This window comes from Mus caroli, unplaced genomic scaffold (assembly GCF_978045245.1).
Source record: "Mus caroli unplaced genomic scaffold, Mus_caroli_1 scaffold_18, whole genome shotgun sequence".
Classification (NCBI taxonomy): Eukaryota; Metazoa; Chordata; class Mammalia; order Rodentia; family Muridae; genus Mus; species Mus caroli.
This window is the reverse complement of record NW_028227273.1, coordinates 72160490-72187311: the sequence shown is the minus strand read 5'-3', so window position 1 is coordinate 72187311 and position 26822 is coordinate 72160490. Positions and strand designations below refer to the sequence as shown.

The window sequence follows — 26822 nt, the reverse complement described above, 5'->3', positions numbered from 1 at the left end:
ATGTGTATGGTATTAGCATGCTGGAAATTACTTAACAAAATAAACTCATATCTAACTCATTACTTGATGCATATAGAACTGAGTGTTATAGTACAATAGGACAGGAGGACTCGACAATGGTTTGTAGTATTTGCCCATGGATATACCTTTGTTCTGAGGGTTGAATTCAAGGAAGAGAGCAGCATTATTGCTCAGGCTCCCAAGGCATCTACATTCTGTCTGTGTAGAGTCATTTTAACTGAAACTAATACTACTATGGCAGAAAGCTTTAATCACTGAATACAATTTTCCCTAATTTATTTAACAAAAAATGGATTCTCTTTAGAACACTGGCTCCAGCTCTCCTAATTCTACATCACTTTCATATAATTTAAAGTACTCTTATGCAAGCAGACTCATGTGGAGACAAAAGAATGGTGTCTCACTCCTGAGACCACTGAAAATACATTTTCTTATGGTTTTTAGCAACCCTTGTGAGAAGTTCATTCCACCCATTAAGGTGTGGCTACCCAAGGTTTAAAAACATTTCTCTAATATTCATTTTATGTTACAAGTTTGCAGAAAATATTAATGGGTTCAGCACACCTTTGCCAGAAACATTTTCTTTTTTTTTTTTTTTTTTTTTTGGTTTTTCGAGACAGGGTTTCTCTGTATAGCCCTGGCTGTCCTGGAACTCACTTTGTAGACCAGGCTGGCCTCGAACTCAGAAATCCGCCTACCTCTGCCTCCCGAGTGCTGGGATTAAAGGCGTGTGCCACCACACCCGGCTCCAGAAACATTTTCTTGGGAGATGCCACAAATATATTCATCTACCCATCCCAAATGGAAAATGGAAACAACCAAGTTCAACTTGTTAAACCAATGAGATTTATTGGAATTACATACAGGACTTAGGGGAAGCAGTTAGCAAAATGAGAGCACAAGGGACTCAAAGACAGTTGCTATCCTGAAACTTAAAACCAGCATATGATACAGATAATGAATACTAGACATTGGGAGCAAACCACATATCCGTAGGTACCTCTACAGGATAAAAAGCATCCTATCTTTGTAGCTCAGTTTGTCAAATCCTCTTTTATTAAGTATAATTTGAGTATGTTCATTTGAGTTAAACATACAGAATGCTGTCAGTTTCATTAGCTATTTTGACTCATGCATTTTACAGCTTCTCTTTGAAATAGATCATTTCAGTCTCCAGGAAAGCTTATACAACTCTGTATTCTTCTAGCTTCTCCATCATGACATATTTGAAAGTGAACAAGTAAAAACTTTTAATGAAAGATTTCCTTCATTTCTCATTTTCAGTTTCTCTCAGCATAAACACTGGGTAGTTCCTAAGATTTGAGGATTATTTAAATGTTTTCTCAACTTCCTCACATATATAATAATTCTCTAGTGTGGAGCTTAAGTGTTGCAAACAATACCGCTTGAGTAAAGCACATGCCATATTTTTTTTCCAGTGGACACTATTTTTCTGACTATAAATTTCCAGATATTTTCTTAGGTCTGAGATTTGGTTAAAGACCTTTCCTTATATATCACATTCAGAAGTTTTTATCCTGAATGCATTGTTTGATATATTTTAAGTGGTGAACCAACAGTAAAGGATTTGAACATTTACTATATTTATAAGTTCCTTCACCTATATGTAGTCTCTGATGAATTCTAAGATGATCACCTTTGGAAACAGATTTTTCTCATTCACTTCATTTGTGAAAGTGTCTACTGTGTGCATTCTCTGATAAGTGCTAAGATTGTTTCTGGCTAAAGCATTTGTCACATTCATTATATTTGTAAGGCTTCTCTCCTGTATGAATTCTCGAATGAAGATGACAATTGAATTTTTGGGTAAAGCACATGTCACATTCACATTTGTAAGGTGCTTTCTCCTGTATGAATTCTCTGATGTTTTCTAAGATCTCCTTTATAGGAAAAGCATTTGTCACATTCACTACATTTGTAAGGTTTCTCTCCTGTATGAACTCTCTGGTGGACATTAAGACTGCCTTTTTGGGTAAAGAATTTGTCACACTCACTACATTTGTAAGGTTTCTCTCCTGTATGAATTCTCTGATGAATACTAAGACTACCTTTGTGGGAAAAGTATTTGTCACATTCACTACATTTGTAAGGCTTCTCTCCTGTATGAATTCTCTGATGACTTCTAAGGCTGCTTTTGTACCTAAAGCATTTGTCACATTCATTACATTTGTAAGGTTTCTCTCCTGTATGAATTCTCTCATGTCTTCTAAGATCACCAACTTGAATAAAGCATTTCTCACATTCACTACATTTGTAAGGTTTCTTGCCTGTATGATACATCTGATGAATACTAAGACTGCCTTTTTGGGTAAAGGATTTGCCACATTCACTACATTTGTAAGGTTTCTCTCCTGTATGAATCCTCTGATGTTTTCTAAACCAGCATTTCTGGGCAAAACATTTGGCACATTCACTACATTTGTAAGGTTCCTTGCCTGTATGATACATCTGATGAATACTAAGACTGCCTTTTTGGGTAAAGGATTTGTCACATTCACTACATTTGTAAGGTTTCTCTCCTGTATGAATTCTCTGATGTTTTCTAAACCAGCATTTCTGGGCAAAACATTTGGCACATTCACTACATTTGTAAGGTTTCTTTCCATTTTTGGTTTGTTTCAACATGAGGGTTTCTTTAGATTCAAAAAACTTATCAAGCTTTGCACCATTGTATTCTTTCTTTCCTATGTTGATTCCTTGATTTAGACTAATGGTAGAGCACAAATTTAAACAGTTTACATGGTTTTTAGATTTGTAAGGTTCTCTGTTGTTTTCAGTTTCATGTCTGCTTAGGTTTGATGATTCAACAGATGTAGCCCTGAGGTTAGTTTTATAAGGTGTACTTTCAGTGGATTCATGAATGATTTTGCCAAGCTCATGACATTCATAAGATTTCACTTGGATATTTACATGCTCGTGGACAATATGCTGTAGGTCTTGATCCAACATGTTCTCAAATTTGGGACACATGCAATGATTCTCTGAAAAAAAAATGCATTTAGAGATGACAGGAATTAGTGGATGAGTAAGACAATATGCCATGTTTCCTGAAATTTTCTAATGTAAATTAGTGATTCTCAAAGATGGAACTCTCAAAAGTGGACTTTCTTGTTTCACAATCATTACATGGATGCTTAGAACAATCTCGAAATTCATGCATCAAATGACAGGAAATAGTAGCCTTCTATTTCTTATTTACCACTATGCTTGGCAGAAAGTAAAAAGAAAAGGTGATGTAGAAGTAAAGCACTTTGAGAATGGATCTCCCTGAATGACCATGTGTACTGGTTAGTTTTGTGTCAACTTGACACAGCTGGAGTTATCACAGAGAAAGGAGCTTCAGTTGAGGAAATGCCTCCATGAGATCCAACTGTAAGGCATTTTCTCAATTAGTGATCAAGGGGGAAAGGCCCCTTGTGTGTGGGACCATCTCTGGGCTGGTAGTCTTGGTTCTATAAGAGAGCAGGCTGAGCAAGCCAGGGGAAGCAAGCCAGTAAAGAACATCCCTCCATGGCCTCTGCATCAGCTCCTGCTTCCTGACCTGCTTGAGTTCCAGTCCTGACTTCCTTGGTGATGAACAGCAGCATGGAAGTGTAAGCCAAATAAACCCTTTCCTCCCCAACTTGCTTCTTGGTCATGGTGTTTGTGCAGGAATAGAAACCCTGACTAAGACAAATTGGTACCAGCAGAGTGGGGTATTCCTGTGACAACCTGACCATGTTTTGGGGAGGACTGTGGAAGGACTTTGGAACTTTGGGCCAGAAGATCCATTCGGTGTTAAGAGCTCTGTCGAATTCTGTGTAGGAGCTTGGAAGATAATGTTGAGAACAGTGCAGAGGATGGAGGCCTGGGTTGTGAAATTTCAGAGGGAAAATTAAAGACTCTCTTCAGGGCCATTGCTGTTTTTATTGTGAAGATTTTGTAGTTCTGGTTAGCTGGGGCTGAAGAATCAGCTGTGATTAACAAGATACCAGAACTACTAAAGCAAAAACTTTGCATTACTGGGACTATTGATGCTGGTTAGCTGGAGCTAAGAAATTAGCAGTGATTAAGAAGAGACCAGCATCGTTGAGGTGACATCTTCTGGGAAGTGTTTTCTGAAAGCACAAAGAGGCTGTGTTCCAGAGATAGGCAAGGTTGTACTCCTTCTGCAGTGGGACTTGGTAATGTGTAAGGGTCACCCAGGTGGTACTGGTTTTGAAGGCATGAAGGGGTCACACAGCAGCTCAGGCTCGGCACTGTGAGAGGCCATGGAAGGCCATTGGTGAAGGTGCAGCCCCAGTTGTAATTGAAGGCCCAGGACTGAAGGGGTCACACAGTGTTTTGGAGATGCCAGCACCAGGAGATGACCACCAAGAGCAGCAGCAGCAGTGGAGTACAGGCATCTGGAGCCCAGAGGACGACGTGTGTGCTACAAAGGGCATGGCTGGAGAAGTGACCCAAGCCCTTGGAGGAGCCCAGAAGATCGTGAGTTGGATCCCAGACATTGGACGGTTGGAGATTGATTTTTGCTTTTGATTGTGACTGTGCCCTGATATTTTCCCTCTTGAAGGAAGAAACTGTTTTAGTGGAGCCCACAGTTAAGAGACTTTTAATTGTAAAAAGACTTTGAATTTTAAGAGAGATGGATATTTTAAAGAAATTGAAATTTTAAGAATATGTAAAGACTGTGGGACTTTTAAAGTTATTTAGATCTTGAGGATGAATAAGAATATAAGGGTTGAGGCTTACTAGTGATGTGTTTGTGTGTCAAGTTGACAAGGGGTCAATTGTACTGGTTAGTTTTGTGTCAACTTGACACAGCTGGAGTTATCACAGAGAAAGGAGCTTCAGTTGAGGAAATGCCTCCATGAGATCCAACTGTAAGGCATTTTCTCAATTAGTGATCAAGGGGGAAAGGCCCCTTGTGTGTGGGACCATCTCTGGGCTGGTAGTCTTGGTTCTATAAGAGAGCAGGCTGAGCAAGCCAGGGGAAGCAAGCCAGTAAAGAACATCCCTCCATGGCCTCTGCATCAGCTCCTGCTTCCTGACCTGCTTGAGTTCCAGTCCTGACTTCCTTGGTGATGAACAGCAGCATGGAAGTGTAAGCCAAATAAACCCTTTCCTCCCCAACTTGCTTCTTGGTCATGGTGTTTGTGCAGGAATAGAAACCCTGACTAAGACACCATGTAAAAAAAAGTTTCTCTATTTTCTTGTTTATGTTTTGTGACTGAGTAAGAAAGTATAGCTTGGGTCAGCTAGGAATTCATTATGTAATCCACATTGGCATGGAACTCATGATGTAAAAGCCATGCTGTAACAGGACTAAACATAAAAACCACAAGTAAAAAACTAAATAAATAAGTAACAACAAAATTAGCAACAGCTCTTTCTCTATTTAAAAACTTCCTGATTTTAAAAATTCATAAACAACTGAAGACTTTAATGAAACAGTAAAATTACTACAGTTGTAGCAATATATTTTCTTGCTCTGACTATTCAGTGGTTTTTTTAATTTTGAAGTTTTCATTAAAAGTAGATACCATGTTTTGAAGATTACACAGAATATAATACTGGATCCTCTTCCAAAGAATGAAGAGAAATGTAAAGGAAACACAGTGAAGAACTTATGTTGGTAACCAGGATTTCCTTTATTCTGGGAGTCTTTAGATATGTCAGAGGATTTATACAAGCAAATAGTAGGTAAATTCAAAGAATGAGTCAGGAATTCTACAAAAGTATTCTTACCCACAAAAAATAGATTGTTATAATTCTCCAACATCACCTCCATGTACAATGCCCTCTGAGCACAGTCAAGACATTCCCATTCCTCCTGTGAGAAGTCCACAACCACATCCTTGAATGTTAACTGACTCTGTAATAGAAAATTACCTGTTCATCATATGCTGCTGGACAAAAGTGTTGTCCTAGACAGAAACGACCAAAAGAATAAGAGGCACATTGTGATAAAAATGAATTATGGGAAATATTTGAGGACAACAACATCTTCTAGAAATGCTATAGAAATGTATCAGAAGTTAAGCATTGTTGCTCTTATGAGACAATGCATAGGATGACATACTTTACTGAGTCCATTCCTAAAGTCTCTCTCCTTCATGAATTTTCTGGTGTTTTCTAAGACCTTAACAACAGATGAAGATGCCACTATCACTTCATTTGGAAATTTGTGTCCAGTTGGGATTCTATAATTCTAAATTGTTTCCAAGCACACACATGAACTACACAGCAAACTTTTATTTCTAATCCTTCAAAATCTAATACTGTCTTCTGAACTCAACGAGATGGAGTAAAACATAGCAACATATGCATACATTCTGGGAAATGTACCAATATACATAAAAGAAAACTGAAATTTAATTTTTAAAAAGGATGTTACTTAAAAGAGTTATAGTCTATTGTACTCTCATTTATTCTGGAACATGATTACATGAGGGAGTCATGAACAGCAAAATTTTACGTGATATAACATATATATGTGAGGGCCACATGGAAGAATGTATCATTATGAAGTATGGGTTTTTATCAAACAGAATCCTAGTGTCACATAACAGATGGTCAAGTTACAAGGAGTAAAACTGTGCTTCTAAATTCTACAGCTGTCAGCCTTGCTCAACTATGAACACTGTATCAATCTTGTCTTCAGCTGGGTCTCACCTGAACTATTCTAAAATGCTTAGGTGCAATGTAGCCTAGGTGCAAGAACAAAGAGGTGGAATGTGAATGCAGAATTGTTAGATAAATTAAGAACCACAGTTTTTTCTTTAAACTGAGAGTGTAATATCAGCGAACCATTCAACAGTCCAAAGGACACACAGATTCAAATACTTTGTAAAGGTATTTTATGGGATTATATCCACAACAATAAAAGATGTAAAAGAAAAACAGATTTAGACGCCATTAAAATTATTTAAAATTTTCTCTAAGGTGACATATGTAGTACAGATAATAACAATTTGATAACTTCTATATCTTTTAATATAGAATAATTAGACATGTATGTATAAATAAATGGTATATGTGATGATACACTCAGATGAAATAGAATAATTTTCTTTTATCAAATTGTGTTTTGAAATGACAGAATCTTTTATTTTTATTTTTTTATTTTTTCTTTATACTTTCTTTCTTATTTATTTATTTATTTATTTATTTATTTATTTATTTATACATTTCAAATGCTATCCCAAAAGTTCCCTATACCCTCCCTCAACCCTGCACCCCTACCCAACTACTCCCATTTCTTGGCCCTGGCATTCCCCTTTATTGGGGCATATAAAGTTTGCAATACCAAGGGGCCTCTCTTCCCAGTGATGGCCGACTAGGTCATCTTCTGCTACATATGCAGCTAGAGACACAAGCTTTGGGGGTACTGGTTAGTTCATATTGTTCCACCTATAGGGTTGCAGACCCCTTCAGCTCCTTGGGTACTTTCTCTAGCTTCTCCATTGGGGGCCCTGTGTTCCACCTTATAGATGACTGTGAGCATCCACTTCTGTATGTTCCAGGCACTGGCAAAGCCTCATACAAGACAGCTATACCAATCTTGCTGGCATATGCAATAGTGTCTAGGTTTGGTGGCTGATTATGGGATGGATCCAGGGGTGGGGTAGTCTCTGGATAGTCCATCCTTTCGTCTTAGCTCCAAACACTGTCTCTGTAACTCCTTACATGGGTATTTTGTTCCCTATTCTAAGGAGGAATGATGTATCCACCCATTGGTCTTCCCTCTTCTTGATTTTCTTGTGTTTTGCAAATTGTATCTTGGGTGTTCTATGTTTCTGGACTAATATCCACTTATCAGTGAGTGTATATCTAATGACTTCTTTTGTGATTGGCTTACCTCACTAAGGATGATATCCTCCAGGTCCATCCATTTATCCCAGAATTTCATAAATCCATTGTTCTTAATTGCTGAGTAGTACTCCATTTTGTAAATGTACCAAGAATGTGTCCATTCTTCTGTTGAGGGACATCTGGGTTCTTTCCAGCTACTGGCTATTATAAATAAGGCTGCTATGAACATAGTAGAGCAGGTGTTAATATTACCCATTGGAACTTCTTCTGGGTATATGCCAAGGAGAGGTATTGCTGGATCTTCCAGTAGTATTATGTCCAATTTTCTGAGGAACCTACAGACTGACTTCCAGAGTGGTTGTACAAGCTTGCAATCCTACCAGCAGTGAAGAAGTGTTCCTCTTTCTCCACATCCTTGCCAGCAACTGCTGTCACCTTAGCCATTCTGACTGATGTGAGGTGGAATCTCAGGGTTGTTTTGATTTGCATTTTCCTGATGATTACGGATATTGAACATTTTTTCAGGTGCTTCTCAGCCATTCGATATTCCTCAGTTGAGAATTCTTTGCTTAGCTCTGTACCCCATTTTTTAATGAGGTTATTTGAATTTCTAGAGTCCAGCTTCTTGACCTCTTTGTATATATTGGATATTAGTTTCCTATTAGATTTAGGATTGGTAAAAATCCTTTCCCAATCTGTTGGTGGCCTTTTGGTCTTATTGACAGTGTCTTTTTGCCTTACAGAAGCTTTGCAATTTTATGAGGTCCCATATGTCAATTATATATATATATATATATATATATATATATATATATATATATATATATTTTATGAGGTATTTTCCTCATTTACATTTCCAATGCTATCCCAAAAGTCCCCCATACCCTCCCACCCATCCACTCCCACTTTTTGACCCTGGCGTTCCCCTGTACTGGGGCATATAAAGTTTGCAAGTCCAATGGGCCTCTCTTTCTAGTGATGGCCGACTAGGCCATCTTTTGATACATATGCAGCTAGAGTCAAGAGCTCCTGGGTACTGGTTAGTTCATAATGTTGTTCCACCTATAGGGTTGCAGATCCCTTTAGATCCTTGGGTACTTTCTCTAGCTCCTCCATTGGGGGCCCTGTGATCGATCCATCCAATAGCTGACTGTGAGCATCCACTTCTGTGTTTGCTAGGCCCCGGAATAGTCTCACAAGAGACAGCTATATCTGGGTCCTTTCAGCAAACTCTTGCTAGTATATGCAATGCTGTCAGCGTTTGGAAGCTGACTATGGGATGGATCCCTGGATATGGCAGTGTTTAGATGGTCCATCCTTTTGTCACAGCTCCAAACTTTGTCTCTGTAACTCCTTCCATGGGTGTTTTGTTCCCAATTCTAAGAAGGGGCACAGTGTCCACACTTTGGTCTTCGTTCTTCTTGAGTTTCATGCATTTAGCAAATTGTACCTTATATCTTGGGTATCCTAAGTTTTGGGGCTAATATCCACTTATCAGTGAGTACATATTGTGTGAGTTCCTTTGTGATTGTGTTACCTCACTCAGGATGATGCCCTCAAGATCCATCCATTTGCCTAGGAATTTCATAAATTTATTCTTTTTAATAGCTGAGTAGTACTCCATTGTGTAAATGTACCACATTTTCTGTATCCATTCCTTTGTTGAGGGGCATCTGGGTTCTTTCCAGCTTCTGGCTATTATAAATAAGGCTGCTATGAACATAGTGGAGCATGTGTCCTTACTGGTTGGGACATCTTCTGGATATATGCCCAGGAGTGGTATTGCTGGATCCTCCGGTAGTACTATGTCCAATTTTCTGAGGAACCGCCTGACTGATTTCCAGAGTGGTTGTACCATATGTCAATTCTTGATCTTATCGTGCAAGCCATTGCTGTTGTGTTTAGGAATTTTTCCCCTGTGTCCATATCTTCAAAGCTTTTCCCTACTTTCTCCTCTATTAATTTCAGTGTCTCTGGTTTTATGTGGAGGTCTTTGATCCACTTAGACTTGAGCTTTGTACAAGGAGATAAGAATGGATCAATTTGCATTCTTCTACATGATAACTGCCAGTTGTGCCAGCACCATTTGTTGAAAATGATGTCTTTTTTCCACTGGATGGTTCTAGCTCCCTTGTGAAAGATCAAATGACCATAGGATGTGTGGATTCATTTCTATGTCTTCAATTCTATTCCTTTGATCTACCTGTCTGTCATTATACCAGTACCATGTAGTTTTTATCACAATTGCTCTGTAGTACAGCTTGATGTCAGGCATGGGGATTCCACCAGAGGTTCTTTTATTGTTGGGAATAGTTTTTGCTGTACTAAGTTTTTTGTTTTTCCAGATGAATTTGCAAATTGCCCTTTCTAATTCATTGAAGAATTGAGTTGGAATTTTGATGGGGATTGCATTGATTCTGTAGATTGCTTTCTGCAGGATCGCCATGCTGATCCATGAGCATGGGAGATCTTTCCATCTTCTGACATCTTCTTCAATTTCTTTTTCCAGAGACTTCAAGTTCTTATCATACAGATCTTTCACTTCCTTCGTTTGAGTCACACCATGGTATTTTGTATTATTTGTGACTATTGTGAAGTGTGTTGTTTCCCTAATTTCATTCTCAGTCCATTTATCCTTTGTGTAGAGAAAGGCCATTGACTTATTTGTGTCAATTTCAAATCCAGCTACTGCACTAAAGCTGTTTATCAGGTTTAGGAGTTCTCTGGTGGAATTTTTGGGGTCACTTATATATACTATAATATCATCTGCAAATAGTGATATTTTGACTTCTTTCTTTCCAATTTGAATCCCCTTGATGTCCTTTTGTTGTCTAATTGCTCTGGCTAGAACTTCAAGTACTATATTGAATAGGTAGGGAGAAAGTGGGCATCCTTGTCTAGTCCCTGATTTTACTGGGATTACTTTTAAATACATTATTGTTAGTAAGAGTGACTTAAGTGAAAACTTAAATCAGCTAGTTTTAACTTTCTTTTCCTTTCTTTCTACACACATTGCTGCTAACTAGCATGGCTGTCTTCAGTCTCAAAAGACTGATGCTGAATTCAGGGTTTCACAGGCATGTCACTCACTATACATAAAAACATACAGACGACCACTTATATACTTAAACACTTAAATAAAACATTATTGTAAAGCACTCCTCAGAGTTTTTCATTATGCAATACATAGCTTGGAAGAGAGGGAAAACATATCCATATGGTGGATGGAACATTCGTCCCATTAAAGAAAAAAGAGAACAAATTAAGAGGAACATTCATTCATGATTGAAATTACATGGCTTATAGGAAGTAATAAGGTAATACTCCAAGAAAAATCCTACTAATATATTCTATAAATAAAAAGGTACACACAGAAGTGCTTACACTACTTCTAAAAAATGAAACAAAAGAGAAAAAGAAAATATTCATCTGTATATTGAGAACTGAGCACACTGAGCACTGTGCAGCCGCTTAGAGACAAACAGATTTCATTTGTCACCAGTGATCACTGTGTAACACAAATTGCCAAAAAGAGATGCCAGAATACTGCAATCTGCTTGTCCTCACGAACACACCAATGTTACGGTCAGAGAAAGCTACGTATTCCTTCCATCATCTGTGCCTCTATGGAGTTGAAATATTTACTGTTAGGATTCAAGACAGTGAATATATTCTAATTCTACTTCCCCATAAACTCTACTCATCCATATATTCCTCTATGATGTCAGTGACCATGTGAAGAGCTACATTCAGAAAGATGTTTCCAGAAACCTTATTATTCCTGAAATGCAACTTATGTGCATCTGAGACCTCCCCTCTGCACTAATATAAAAGGGCACCAATGTTAAAATTAGTCATCAAATTATTATTTGAGCATCATCTACAATACTTTCTCTACCAGAACTGCAGGTCTTCATTCCTTGGAAATTTATGTTCTCATAGTATAAAATCCAGTGAAAATAGAACAGCACAAGGCTGTGCTTGTTCCATTTGAAGTGAAGATCTAAAGGCTTAATTTTGACCATTGGCGAGGAACAAAGATAAATTAAAGAAAACAAACACTTTTGTTAACAAAAGAGGTAGAGAACTAAAGTTTCAAATGGTTTAAATAGTAAGAGGAATTTCTAAGAAATGTAGACAGGACACTGACCTGAGGAGCATTTATGAGAGAAGCATTCATTCTTCTTGTTACTCTTACCTGAAAAATTAAAAGTGAAAATTAATACACCTCTGTTATGAACAATGCTAAACCATATAAAAAACATAAAAACGATAATGATACCAGAAAACTTGTCAACATTCCTACAGAAAGGAAAACATGGAATGATATATTTAATGTGGCAAGGAAAATGAATACAATCTGAGGCCTTTTTCTAACCTCGGCAGCCAGCAGGCACAAACAGAGCACATACACACTTGCTGTAAAACACTACTGTTTTACTGAGTTATTACTGGAAACTTATAAGGACTAGAGTCATAGGCAAATGGCTAGTGGGGACTAAATGAATGCCGAGCATTAAATAGAGGTTCATTAGTCATCACACTAGAACACAATATTTGACCCTTTGGTCACATTTCATTTCATTCTACGTTGCAGATACAGTACATGTTTTCCATGTGTGTCCTGCTGTCCTGATGTACAGACACAGATTCAATCCATCAAATATCATGTTTTTGGGTTTTTTTTTCCAAAGTGATAAATCATCATCAGGTCGAGTTACAGCCACTTCCATCATCATCTAAGAAGGCTTTACATTGTTCCTGAGGTAAAATGTATCTTTCCAATAACTCTTCCTTTCAATGTGGAATTCTTTTCTAAATTGCATGCACACCTTTGTGGGGCAATATTGACCACTAAATTGCACGTGAATGCATTTATAAGAAGAATATTACAATGCAGGACACACCTTTCTTTAAATGGGATGTCCATATGCTAAATGTTTTAAGCCAGTGGTTCTAGGCCTTTCTAATGCTGAAACCTTTTAATACAGTACAAGGAACTCATGAATTAATGTATGTACATGTGGTAGGTCTATCTGTAGATTGATATAAAAGTTTTGTATCCAGTACCTAAGGCAATCAGAAATATATCAATTATGGTAGCCTTAGGTGACTCCTGTGAAAGAGTCTATGCCCCAAGGCATCATGACCCTCAGGTTGAGAACTGTTCTAGGCAATGCCAAGGCAGAATCATCAAGATGCAGGTATGGCAGAAACTCTCTGAGGGCTGCTACTCATAAGAGGATATGCATGAAGATAAAGTGAATCATTTCCACAGTACACGCAGATTTATAAAGCACTCATTCTATATCATCTTTTGCCCAAGTATATTTTATTCCATATAAAATATCCATTTAATCTTCATGGCTCCATAGGAAAACATAATTTTCAGAGAAATAATACCCATTATGATAGTGCAATTTTAAAATGAAACAGAATTTAGTATTTTCTCTATTTTTATGTTTCATAGCTTTTAGCAAGACTTTGCAGTATTTTTTTCAGCATCTACCTTTTTCTTTAAACTTTACCCAATATTTATTTTTTATTTATTTTTTAGGCATTTTTTATTAGATTTTTCTTTATTTACATTTCAAATGCTATCCACAAAGCCCCTATACCCTCACCCGCACCCTTTTCCCCAAAGCACCCACTCCTGCTTCCTGGCCCTGGCATTCTCCTGTACTGGGGCATATGATCTTCACAATACCAAGGGCCTCTCCTCCCACTGATGGCTGACTAGGCCATCCTCTGCTACATATGCAACTAGAGACACAGTTCTGGGGGAACTGGTTAGTTCATACTGTTGTTCCTCCTATAGGGTTGCTGACCCCTTTAACTCCTTGGGTACTGTCTTTAGCTCCTTCATTAGAGGCCCTGGGTTCCAACCAATAGGTGACTGTGAGCATCTAGTCAGAATAATCATGACTAATACTTTTCTATATTCTAAAACCAAATCAGCACAACACAGACAACATAAAATATTGGTTACAATATATACTTTTAGAATAACTACAAAAGAGGGAATATCATGAACTTCAAATTATTTCTAAGTAAAAAAATAAATATATTATATGAGTGTAAATTTAGAGAGATAATATTTATTTCATGGAACATTACTATAATTTTATATTAGTCTCAAAGAAAGATTCAGTGTGAGATTATCAAGACAGTGTCTAAGCTTATATAGCAAGAGTGTAAAATTTTTTATTAAGAATAAACACATTGAGCCGGGAGTGGTGGCACACGCCTTTAATCCCAGCATTTGGGAGGAAGAGGCAGGCGGATTTCTAAGTTCCAGGCCAGGGCTACGCAGTATCTCAAACAACAACAACAACAAACAAACAAACAAACAAAAAACCAGATGAACAAAAAAATTACAAAGGAAAAAAATTATAGAGCAGTTGCAAGGATTTACATTAACAAACAGATTCTCTATAATGGATACAGAAGGGAACGAGTTGATTTCATACCAACAATGTAAGACTGTTTCAAGATCCACAAAACAAACAATTCAAAGTACAAAATATGTAAACCAGTGAGGGAAGACACACAGCCCTGTCAACATATCCATAAATCATCTGGGGCAAAATGTCACACTGGTTCACTATGAAAGCACTGAAGAATATGAGACTAGAAGAAATATACCTCAGCATAATCAAGATATAGTCAACATTCTAACTCATTATTGCATAATTTGAATACAGCCTCCATCATTCCACTGTATTCAGAAGAAAGGAAGGAACATGCAATGGCTTCACACTAACTCATAACAGTGTATCAGTGCTTACAAAGAGCAAGTAACACTTAGAACATTTTCCATGAACCAAAAAATAAAACAAGGATGCATTTTTTCCCAAATTACATAATTTGGAAAACATGATTATTCAATTCAAAAACTATAAACATTTCACACGAAAGCTCCAATCTGATAATAATCTTTTTTTTTTAAGATTTTATTTTTTTATTTTTTTTTCACTGTTTTTTTTATTACATATTTTCCTCAATTACATTTCCAATGCTATCCCAAAAGTCCCCCATACCGCCCCCCACTTCCCTACCCTCCCATTCCCATTCTTTTGGCCCTGGCATTCCCCTATATTGGGGCATATAAAGTTTGCAAGTCCAATGGGCCTCTCTTTCCAGTGATGGCCGACTAGGCCATCTTTCGATACACTGATAATAATCTTAATAAGCTATATAATACTATAAGAAAATATCACTTGGTTTTATACATTGCTGGAGAATATGCTGAGAAATCAGCAGACCACTCATTGTGGTGTAGAATTCAAATTGCTAACAGGGCTCTGTAAGCTACTGGGCAAACAACTCATCAGCTGCTGTCCTCAGATGCTGAATGCTAGCTAGTGCTGCAAAACAAACATGTCCAGCAAAATAGGCTCACCAGCATAATTGTCCCAAGACAACTTTTGTAAGAGAAGACTTTCTGGTTTGATCTGAGGTCAGCCACAAAGGAAATACATAGCTGATACTAGAAGCCAGCCAAAAGGCAATGACTGGAAAGATCACAGGCCCAAGACAGAACCTAATCCTGATATATATATATATATATATATATATATATATATATATATATCAGAGAGAGAAAAATCTCAAACCAGTTGCCATGATTTACAGACACAGAGACTGTTTCTTCTAATTACACTAAAATAGAAGGAAAGCTGAGGAGCAGGTGAGGGAGCCATCTTGGGTCCCAGATCCCTCAGAGACTAGTATGCATAGGTGAGAATGCAGACTACAGAAGCAACACAGCTTCTGGGACAGACCCCCGTTTTGGGCTCCAGACATGCGGGCACCTTCCCTGCCAGAGGAGAGGTGTACACCTGGGAGGGTTCTTTCAGAGCAGGTAAGGGAGCCATCTTGGGTCCCGGATCTCTCAGAGACTAGTCTGTGCAGGTGAGAGTGCAGACTACAGAAGCAACACAGCTTCGGGGATAGGCAGAAGCAACAATAGCTTCTGGGACAGACCCCGTTTCGGGCTCCAGACATCCTGGCACCTTCTCTGCCAGAGGAGAGGTATATGCCCCGAAGGGTTCTGACCACAAGAGCAGGTGAGAGAGCCATCTGTGTCCCGTGTCCGAAGGAGATCAGTCTGTGCAGGTGAGCTTGCATTCTGCAGAGACAACACATATGGGACAGGCATGTTTCAAGCCATCATCTTCAGCCAGGAGGCAGGTCTGAATGCCAGATATCTGTGCACCTTCCCTGCAAGAGGAGAGCTTGCCTGCAGTGAGTACTCTGATACTGAGACTCAGGAGAGAGCTAGACTCCCAGGTCTGCTGACAGAGGCTAACAGAATCAGAGGAGGAACAAGCTCTAGCCAGAGACAACTATAACAACTAACTCCAGAGATTACCAGATGGCAAAAGGCAAAGGTAAGAATTTTACTAACAGAAACCAAGACCACTGACTATCATCACAACCCAGGACTCCCACCTCAGCCAATCCTGGATACCCCGACACACCCGAAAAGCAAGACTCGGATTTAAAACCATGTCTCATGATGCTGGTAGAGGACATCAAGAAGGGCTTTAATAACTCACTTAAAGAAATACAGGAGAACACTGCTAAAGAGGTAGAACTTCTCAAAGAAATACAGGAAAACACAACCAAACAGGTGATGGAATTGATCAAAACCATCCAAGACCTAAAACAGGAAGTAGAAACAATAAAGAAAAGCCAAAATGAGACAACGCTGGAGATAGAAACCCTAGGAAAGAAATCTGGAACCATAGACGCGAGTGTCAGCAACAGAATACAAGAGATGGAATAGAGAATCTCAGGTGCAGAAGATTCCATAGAGAACATCGGCACAACAATCAAAGAAAATGCAAAATGCAAAAAGATCCTAACTCAAAACATCTAGGACATCCAGGACACAATGAGAAGACCAAACCTAAGGATAATAGGAGTATTATGCCAGATATCTGTGCACCTTCCCTGCAAGAGGAGAGCTTGCCTGCAGTGAGTACTCTGATACTGAGACTCAGGAGAGAGCTAGACTCCCAGGTCTGCTGACAGAGGCTAACAGAATCAGAGGAGGAACAATCTCTAGCCAGAGACAACTATAACAACTAACTCCAGAGATTACCAGATGGCAAAAGGCAAAGGTAAGAATTTTACTAACAGAAACCAAGAGCCCAAGACGGGGGTCTGTCCCAGAAGCTGTGTTGCTTCTGTAGTCTGCATTCTCACCTATGCATACTAGTCTCTGAGGGATCTGGGACCCAAGATGGCTCCCTCACCTGCTCCTCAGCTTTCCTTCTATTTTAGTGTAATTAGAAGAAACAGTCTATTAGGAGTAGATGAGAATGAAGATTTTCAACTTAAAGGACCAGCAACTATCTTCAACAAAATTATAGAAGAAAACTTCCCAAATCAAAAGAAAGAGATGCCCATGAACATACAAGAAGCCTACAGAACTCCAAATAGACTGGACCAGAAAAGAAATTCCTCCTGACACATAATAATCAGAACAACAAAGGCAAGAAATAAAGATAGAATATTAAAAGCAGTAAGGGAAAAAGGTCAAGTAACATATAAAGGCAGGCCTATTAGAATTACACCAGACTTCTCACCAGAGACTATGAAAGCCAGAAGATCCTGGACAGATGTTATGCAGACCCTAAGAGAACACAAATGGCAGCCCAGGCTACTATTCCCAGCAAAACTCTCAATTACAGTAGATGGAGAAACCAAAGTATTCCATGATAGAACCAAATTCACCAATATCTTTCCACGAATCCAGCCCTTCAAAGGATAATAAAGGAAAAACACCAACACAAGGATGGAAACTACACCCTAGAAAAAGCAAGAAAGTAATCGTTCAACAAAACTAAAAGAAGATAGCCGCAAGAACAGAATCCTAACTTTAACAACAAAAATAACAGGAGGCAACAATTACTTTTCTTTAATTTCTCTAAACATCAATGGACTCCATTCCCCAATAAAAAGACATAGACTAACAGACTGGCTACACAAACATGACCCAACATTTTGTTGCTTACAGGAAACCCACCTCAGGGAAAAGGACAGACACTACCTGAGAGGGAAAGGCTAGAAAACAATTTTCCAATTAAATGGTCCCAAGAAACAAGCTGGAGTAGCCATTCTAATATCGAATAAAATTGACTTCCAACCCAAAGTTATCAAAATAGACAAGGAGGTGCACTTCATAAGGTAAAATCTACCAAGATGAACTCTCAATTCTGAAAATCTATGCTCCAAATACAAGGGCAGCCACATTCATTAAAGTAACTTTAGTAAAGCTCAAAGCACATATTGCACCTCACATAATAATAGTGGGATACTTCAACACTCCACTCTCACCAATGGACAGATCCTAGAAACAGAAACTAAACAGAGACACATGGACACTAAGAGAAGTTATGAGAGAAATCGACTTAACAGTTATCTACAGAACATATTATCTTAAAACAAAAGGATATACCTTCTTCTCAGAAACACCATCCATATAATCAGTCACAAAATAGACCTCAACAGATACAAAAATATTGAAATTATCCCATGCATGCTATCAAATCACCATGGACTAAGGCTAATCTTCAATAACAGCATAAATAATAGAAAGCCAACATTCACGTGGAAACTGAATAATACTCTATTCAAAGATACCTTGGTCAAGGAAGAAATAAAGAAAGAAATTAAAGACTTTTAGATTTTAATGAAAATGAAGCCACAACATACCCAAACTTATGGGACACAATGAAGGCAGCCCTAAGAGGAAAACTCACAGCTCTGAGTGCCTCCAAAAAGAAACCAGAGAGAGCATACACTAACAGTCTGACAGCACCCCTAGAAGTTCTAGACAAAAGAAAGAAAATTCACCGAAGAGGAGTAGACAGCAGGAAATAATCAAACTTAGGGCTGAAATCAACCAAGTGGAAACAAAAAGAACTATTCAAAGAATCAACCAAACCAGGAGCTGGTTCTTTGAGAAAATCAACAAGATAGATAAACCCTTAGCTAGACTGACTAGAGGGCACAGGGACAGTATCCTAATTAACAAAATCAGAAAGGAAAAAGGAGACATAACAACAGAACCTGAGGAAATCTAAAACATCATCAGATCCTACTACAAAATGCTATACTCAAAAAAAAAAAAAAAAAAAAAAAAAAGGAAAACCTGGATGAAATGGACAACTTCGTAGACAGATACCAGGTATCAAAGTTAAATCAGGATCAGATTAAATCTTAATAATCCCATTTCCACTAAAGAAATAGAAGCAGTCGTTAATAGTCTCCCAACCTAAAAAAGCCCAGGACCAGATGGATTTAGTGAAGAGTTCTATCAGACCTCCAAAGAAGACCTAATGCCAACTCTCCTCAAACTATTCCATCAAATAGAAACAGAAGGTACTCTATCCAATTCATTCTATGAAGCCACAATTACTCTGATATCTAAACCACACAAAGATCCAACAAAGAAAGAGACTTCAGACCAATTTCCCTTATGAATATAGATGCAAAAATACTCAATAAAATCCAAGGACACATCAAAACAATCATCCATCATGACCAAGTAGGCTTCATCTTGGGGATGAAGGGATGGTTTAATATACAGAAGCCCATCAACGTAATCCACTATATTAACAAACTCAAAGACAAAAATCACATGATCATCTCGTTATATGTGGAGAAAACATTTGACAAAATCCAACACCCCTTCATGATAAAAGTCATGGAAAGATCAGGAATTCAAGGCCCATACCTAAACATAATAAAAGCAATATTCATCAAACCAATAGCCAACATCAAACTAAATGGAGATAAACTCAAAGCAAACCCACTAAAATCAGGGACTAGACAAGGCTTCCCACTTTCTCCCTACCTATTCAATATAGTACTTGAAGTCCGAGCCAGAGCAATTCGACAACAAAAGGAGATCAAGGGGATACAAATTGGAAAGAAAGAAGTCAAAATATCACTATTTGCAGATGATATGATTGTATATATAACTGACCCTAAAAATTCCACCAGAGAACTTCTAAACCTGATAAACAGCTTCAGTGCAGTAGCTGGATATAAAATTAACTCAAACAAGTCAATGGCCTTTCTCTACACAAAGGATAAACAGGATGAGAAAGAAATTAGGGAAACTCCAACCCATAATCAGCCTCTAAACACTGACACCATTGCATACACTAGCAAGATTTTGCTGAAAGGACCCAGTTATAGCTGTCTCTTGTGAGACTATGCCAGGGCCTAGCAAACACATAAGTGAATGCTCACAGTCAGCCACTGGATGGATCACAGGGCCCCCAATTGAGGAGCTAGAGAAAGTACCCAAGGAGCTAAAGGGATCTGCAACCCTATAGGTGGAACAACATTATGAACTAACCAGTACCCCACTCGTGTCTCTAGCTGCATACTTATCAGAAGATGGCCTAGTCAGCCATCAGTGGAAAGAGAGGCCCATTTGTCCTGCAAACTTTATATGCCTCATTACAGGGGAACACCAGGGCCAAAAACTGGGAGTGGGTAGGTGGGGGAGTGGGAGGGAGGGTATGGGGGACTTTTGGGATAACATTGGAAATGTAAATGAGGAAAATACCTAATTAAAAAACGAAAAGAAATTAGGGAAACAACACCCTTCACAATAGTCGCAAATAATATAAAATACCTTGGTGTGACTCTGACTAAGGAAGTGAAAGGTCTGTATGATAAGAACTTCAAGTATCTGAAGAAAGAAATTGAAGAAGATCTCAGAAGATGGAAAGATCTCCCATGCTCATGGATTGGCAGGATTAATATAGTAAAAATGGCTATCCTGCCAAAAGCAATCTACAGATTCAATGCAATCCCCATTAAAATTCCAACTCAATTCTTCACTGAGATAGAAAGGGCAATTTTCAAATTCTTCTGGAAAAATAAAAAACCTAGGGTAGCAAAAACTATTCTCAATCACAAAAGAACCTTTGGTGGAATCACCATGACTGCCATCAAGCTGTACTACAGAGCAATTGTGATAAATATAACATGGTACTGGTACAGTGACAGACAGGTAGACCAATGGAATGGAATTGAAGATCCAGAAATGAATCCACACATCCTATGGTCACTTGATCTTTGAGAAGGGAGCTAAAACCATCCAGTGAAAAAAAAAGACAGCATTTTCAACAAATGGTGCTGGCACAACTGGCAGTTATCATGTAGAAGAATGCAAATTGATCCATTCTTATATCCTTGTACAAAGCTCAAGTCTAAGTGGATCAAAGACCTCCACATAAAACCAGAGACACTGAAATTTATAGAGGAGAAAGTGGGGAAAATCTTCAAATATATGGGCACAAGGGAAAAATTCCTAAACAGAACAGCAATGGCTTGTGCTGTAAGATCAAAAATTGAAAAATGGGACCTCATAAAATTGCAAATCTTCTGTAAGGCAAAAGACACTGTCAATAAGACCAAAAGGCCACCAACAGTTGGGAAAGGTTTTTTTTTTTACCAATCCTAAATATGAAAAGGGACTAATATCCAATATATACAAAGAGCTCAAGAAGCTGAACTCCAGAAATTCAAATAACCCCATTAAAAATGGGGTATAGAGCTAAACAAAGAATTCTCAACTGAGGAATATCGAATGGCTGAGAAGCACCTGAAAAAATGTTCAAAATCCTTTATCATCAGGAAAATGCAAACCAAAACAACCCTGAGATTCCACCTCACACCAGTCAGAATGGCTAAGATTAAAAATTCAGGTGACAGCAGATGCTGGCGAGGATGTGGAGAAAGAGGAACACTCCTCCATTGTTGGTGGGATTGCAAGCTTGTACAACCACTCTGGAAATTAGTCTGGAGGTTCCTCAGAAAATTGGACATAGTACTACCAGAAGATCAAGCAATACCTGTCCTGGGCATATACCCCGAAGAAGTTCCAACTGGTAATAAGAATACATGCTCCACTATGTTCATACCAGCCTTATTTATAATAGCCAGAAGCTGGAAAGAACCCAGATGTCCCTCAACAGAAGAATGGACACATTTCTTGGTACATTTACAAAATGGAGTACTACTCAGCTATTAAAAACAATGAATTCATGAAATTCTTGGGCAAATGCATGTATTTGGAGGATATCATCCTTAGTGAGGTAAGCCAATCACAAAAGAACACACATGATTTGCACTCACTGATTAGTGGATATTAGCCCAGAAACATAGAACACCCAAGATACAATTTGCAAAACATAAGAAAGTCAAGAAGAGGGAAGACCAATGGGTGGATATTTCATTCCTCCTTAAAATAGGGAACAAAATACCCATGAAAGGAGTTACAGAGACAAAGTTTTGAGCTATGATGAAAGGATGGACTATCCAGAGACTACCCCACCTGGGGATCCATCCCATAATCAGCCACCAAACCTAGACACTATTGCATATGCCAGCAAGATTTTGATGAAGGGACCCTGGTATAGGGACCCTGTCTTGTATGAGGCTTTGCCAGTGCCTGGCAAAATACAGAATGGATGCTCACAGTCATCTATAAGATGGAACACAGGGCCCCCAATGGAGAAGGTAGAGAAAGCACCCAAGGAGCTAAGGGGTCTGCAACCCTATAGGTGGAACAACAATATGAACTACCCAGTACCCCCAGAGCCTGTGTCTCTTGCTGCATATGTAGCAGAAGATGGCCTAGTTGCCTGTCACTGGGAAGAGAGGCCCCTTGGTGTTGTAAACTTTATATGATTCACTACAGGGGAATGTCAGGGCCAAGAAATGGGAGTGGGTAGTGGAGCAGGGCCGGGGCAAGGTACAGGGAACTTTTGGGATAGTATTTGAAATTTGAAATGTATATAAAGAAAATATCTAAGAAAAAATGAAAAAACAAAAGAAAAAAAAAAGAAAGCTGAGTTCACACCAAAAATGCAAGACTGTTTCAATACTTACAAACTAATCAATGTCAGACACCAAATGAGTAGACTCAATGAGAGGAGAAAAGGGAATATGTCAAAAGACACATGAAAGCCTTGTGCTAAACTATGGCATTAGCACAGTACAAAAGCTCTCAAGAATGTGAGGACAGAAGGAACATACCTCAGAATAATAAAGACAAAGAGAAGACAAAGCTAAAGCAAACAGTGCAAAAAATGGAAACTGTAATTATTCCAGTTACAACTCAACACAGTGCCTCAATTAGTACACAATTCCAGGACTGAGAAAACTTTAAACAGGACAATATAGTATAGTAAAAAAGCCAGTGAAACTTCTTGAGGAAAAAAAAAATACAGCTCAGATCAGACAATTCACACTTTCTACAAATGCCTAGCACACCCGGTCAGTAGCATTCATAATCTCAAAAAACTACTATGCAGACATGGCCAGCGGGCAGAGATATCAATGGCCATCTCCAGATTTGGATCCTGTGTGGTACAATCCCACAATATGCCCAAGAAAGCCTACCCAATGGAGTAATAGGGGTATCATAGATTATTTTGTGGGTTATTATTTTGAAGGTTTTCTGGTACAATCTCAGGCCAGCTACACAGAACAAAAAAGTGTGGCCTATACTGGAAACCAGGCCAAGAGTCAATGATATCCATAGGCCTCACAAGGGAATCTACTACTGACCTTTGGAACATGTTCAAATGTTTCAGTTCACAACCATAGCCTGGTGCTGCTTTCAGTCTGGGTCAAAGACACTTTATTTAATGGGCAACAGTCATTTCAGTGTCTCAAAAAACAAAAATAAGAACAAAGAAAAAAATTCTTCAAACCTACTAAAGTTTGCAGAGTAAAAAAATGTCTTCTCCACACCTAACCCTCAAGAGACTTGAAGCCTCAGGGAGTGGGTAGGTCTAGTGGGGTGGGGATGAGAGGTGGGGATGTCCTCTTGGAGACGGGGAGAGGGGAATGGTGACAGGACTGTGAAATACAATTAAAGAATAATCATAATAAAAATAATTGAAAACATTTTTTTAAACCTGGAATGTTGACATCAGTAGAAGACACACGAACACATAAAGACTTGTATTTTGAGTGACTGTTAGCATCTTCTCAGTCAAATGTGAAGAATATAAAAGGATGTTTTTAAAATTGGAAATACCAAAATCACACAGACATTTTTAAATACAGAGAAATCATTCCAAAAATTTATAAAATGAAAATCCACAAAAAAATTTAAAATATATGAGAGAAGGATCAAACCCAAGGGTGATTTTAAAGTATATTCAAATTATAGCAGTACAAATCTTGCACAACTGACAAGAAGACAGACAACAGCAGGTATCAGTGGGAAGGTAATATAGACAGAACTTAATACTATGCAAAGTTACTAAACTAATCTTATCAAAATCTTGCTGGCATTATTTTAGGGAACTGAGAAACTAACCATAAAAGATAAGACAACTTAAAGGAATTACACAATGCTCCAAAACTCTATGAGCAGAAAAAAACCAACAGGCATCAAGTGTTCTGACTAAAGAATACATTAAAATTATAACAATGAAAATGTTTAACATTGGTAAGAAGATATGATTAGGGATGTGAATGGGAAGGGAACAATAGCTCTTACATACAGACCAATGAAATTACATTTGCCTCTGTGAATTAATTTTTACATAGAAAGTCTTCTAAACCCTACAGTGGGGATATTCTGATGTTATTCTCACTGCAATTATCTAAAAATATTTAGAATAAAATAGAATCTGGCAAAACAAATCTCATGTCCTCTTTCTACTGGGATTTGAGCCCCTCCCCATCCCTTCTTCATTCCCTCTAACATACCTGGATCCTTTGCTAGTTTCCTCTCTTCACCATCCAGGGCTCTCAGTCTCACAGGTGAGCTGATCTACCTGAGGAGTGAGACACCTGCACATGGGAAAGAGTCTTCAGAAAGCACCCAGAACTTTTCATGGAACAAAAATAAAGGATGCCTAAAAAAGGATAAACATGAAGGAGAGAGAAAATATCAGAAATAAAAATGTCTCTTTTCCTCTAAGCATGTAGGCTCAGACACATGCACAGTCATTCTCCCTTGAACCCTGAGGAGGAGCTAGAGAGACTTCAAGAAAATTATTGTCACTCACAGAAACCAGACTGCTGCACTGTCCAAAAGAGATCTCTGCCAAAAGCCCCATCTGCAGGGTCTAGGAATTCCCACTTCTCCTACAAGAAGTCCACAGACACAGCACTAAATGATAACAAACCCTAAAGTAAAAAACAACAGCTTGGCCACCTATATAAGGGCAGAGTGCTTTCCTTCAACCAAAGAGATAATTTTCTGATACAGAGGAATGATCATAATTATTCAAAAAATGTTTTCTAAAGCTTTATTTTAATGTATAGTGTGGTAGAAGAGACTCCAATATTGGGCTTGCCTGGACCCAAGGAGTAACATAAGAACTCAGCATATGAAGACATATTTCTGAATGTTTTACTTACATCCTAAACTGCATACAGCTCTGATTAAAACGTTCATGGCCACTAAAAAGTCTGCTTACTAAATATTAGTGTTTATACCCATAACAGTAGGGCTCGATAAAGTATATTTTTTGGTTCAATAAATCTGCACTATTCCTTATATAATATTATATACAAAACTCTCTGGGGATGCCTATTAACCGGGCCAAAGGCATTCTCTTGAACAAGCAATTAGTAAAACAAGGCAAGAAAGCAAGAACAAATTTACTTTCCACTATCTTTGTAATTGGCACAATAGGAAATAGATGGTGCAACTGCCCTTTTACAAGGGTTTTTTTTTTTTTTTTTTTAAATTGGGTATATTTTTACATTTCAAATGTTATCCCCTTTCCCAGTTTCTCCTCAACAAACCCACTATCCCCTCCCCCTGCCCCTATGAGTGTGCTGCCCCACCAACCCACCCACTTCTACCTCAGGGCCCAAGTATTCCCCTACCCTGGGTCATTGAGTCTCCACAAGACCAAGGGGCTCCCCTCCCAGTGATGACCAATAAGGCCATTCTCTGCTACATGTGCAGCTGGAGCCATGGGTCCCCACATGTCTACTCCTTGGTTGGTGGTTTTGTCCCAGGGAGCTTGGGATGGCGTGGGGAGGGTGTTCTGGTTTACCAGTGATTTTATGACTGAATATTCCTGTAACTCTAAGATAAATTTTAAAAAATCACGATAAATCCCAGGTCACAGGATCTCAAACTTCCGGTCAGTGGTAAGACATCAATGACAGAACTGTGAGAGCAGCGTCCTTAAGAGCAGCTGAGGAAAACAACCCCCTGCTCCGCTCCCGCCCGCTTCCCAGCCCCGCAGCGCCTCTGACCTGGGACGTTCCAGGGCCGCCGGGCTGCGGTGCCCGCCGCGCGCTGCTGACTCTCCCAGGTCCGCAGCCACAAAACTGCGTCTGAGGAGATTTTTCCGGGTCCAGAGAGAGCTAGGACGCGGAAACCGGAAGGTAGAAAGACGATCGGTGGAAGTTCCTGTCACTCAGGCCTGGATCTTTGGAGCTGTTCTCCTAGACCCGCCCACTAAACCGTGGTTGGGGTCACGTGGTGTCCCAAAACCAGTTTGAGAGTAAGAGCTTTCCCCTCCTTAATTACTACTGCTTTTTTTTCCTGTTCTCATCATATCCCTGCTCTTGCCATTATCCCTGCCCCGGGGATTCCTTTCCCTCCCGCTCAGTCATTGCCTTCCTGCCACACAGCTCCACCTGTGGACCTGCTCTGCACAACCTCCCTACTGATGGCTGACAGACTTGAAAAAAAAAAAAAAAAAAAAAACAAACTGGTTCCATAGGATGCTGCACTCTGACATCTGAGAGTGAGTTCTTAAACCCTCAGATAATAAATAGGCAGCCTAACTTCTTAGCCTGGGACACTAGTCTCCTAGGCTACAATTGCACAGCAAAATATAACCTAAACGATAATTCCTTTTTTTTTTTTTTTTAAATAGAGTAGAGTTTATTTAGGGCATGGGGTGGGGCATTAAGAGAGTAGTGGAGGCAGAGAAAGACAGAGAGGAGAGAGTAGGTAAGTGGAG

The 26822-nt window shown here is 38.8% G+C and overlaps 1 protein-coding gene across 1 annotated transcript; it reads right to left on the bottom strand.

The window, feature by feature from the left end:
* Positions 1-871: 871 nt before the first annotated feature.
* Positions 872-26222, bottom strand: LOC147000491 (uncharacterized). The gene is made up of 5 exons (XM_085833052.1): positions 26107-26222; positions 24598-24746; positions 11987-12034; positions 5770-5896; positions 872-3023 (listed from the first exon to the last, which is right to left on the bottom strand). The coding sequence occupies exons 3-5, from the start codon at positions 12014-12016 to the stop codon at positions 1867-1869; spliced, it is 1314 nt and encodes a 437-aa protein (XP_085689178.1). The 5' UTR covers positions 12017-12034; positions 24598-24746; positions 26107-26222; the 3' UTR covers positions 872-1866.
* Between the last annotated feature and the right edge of the window lie 600 nt (positions 26223-26822).

Bases quoted from the DNA above. Each gene is read 5' to 3' on its own strand.
- LOC147000491 (XM_085833052.1), bottom strand. From the start codon at position 12,016: ATGAATGCTTCTCTCATAAATGCTCCTCAG. The intron at 5,897-11,986 runs GTCAGTGTCCTG...TTTCTATTACAG, and splicing joins CTCTCATAAATGCTCCTCAG to AGTCAGTTAACATTCAAGGA. The intron at 3,024-5,769 runs GTAAGAATACTT...TTTTTTTTTCAG, and splicing joins TAACAATCTATTTTTTGTGG to AGAATCATTGCATGTGTCCC.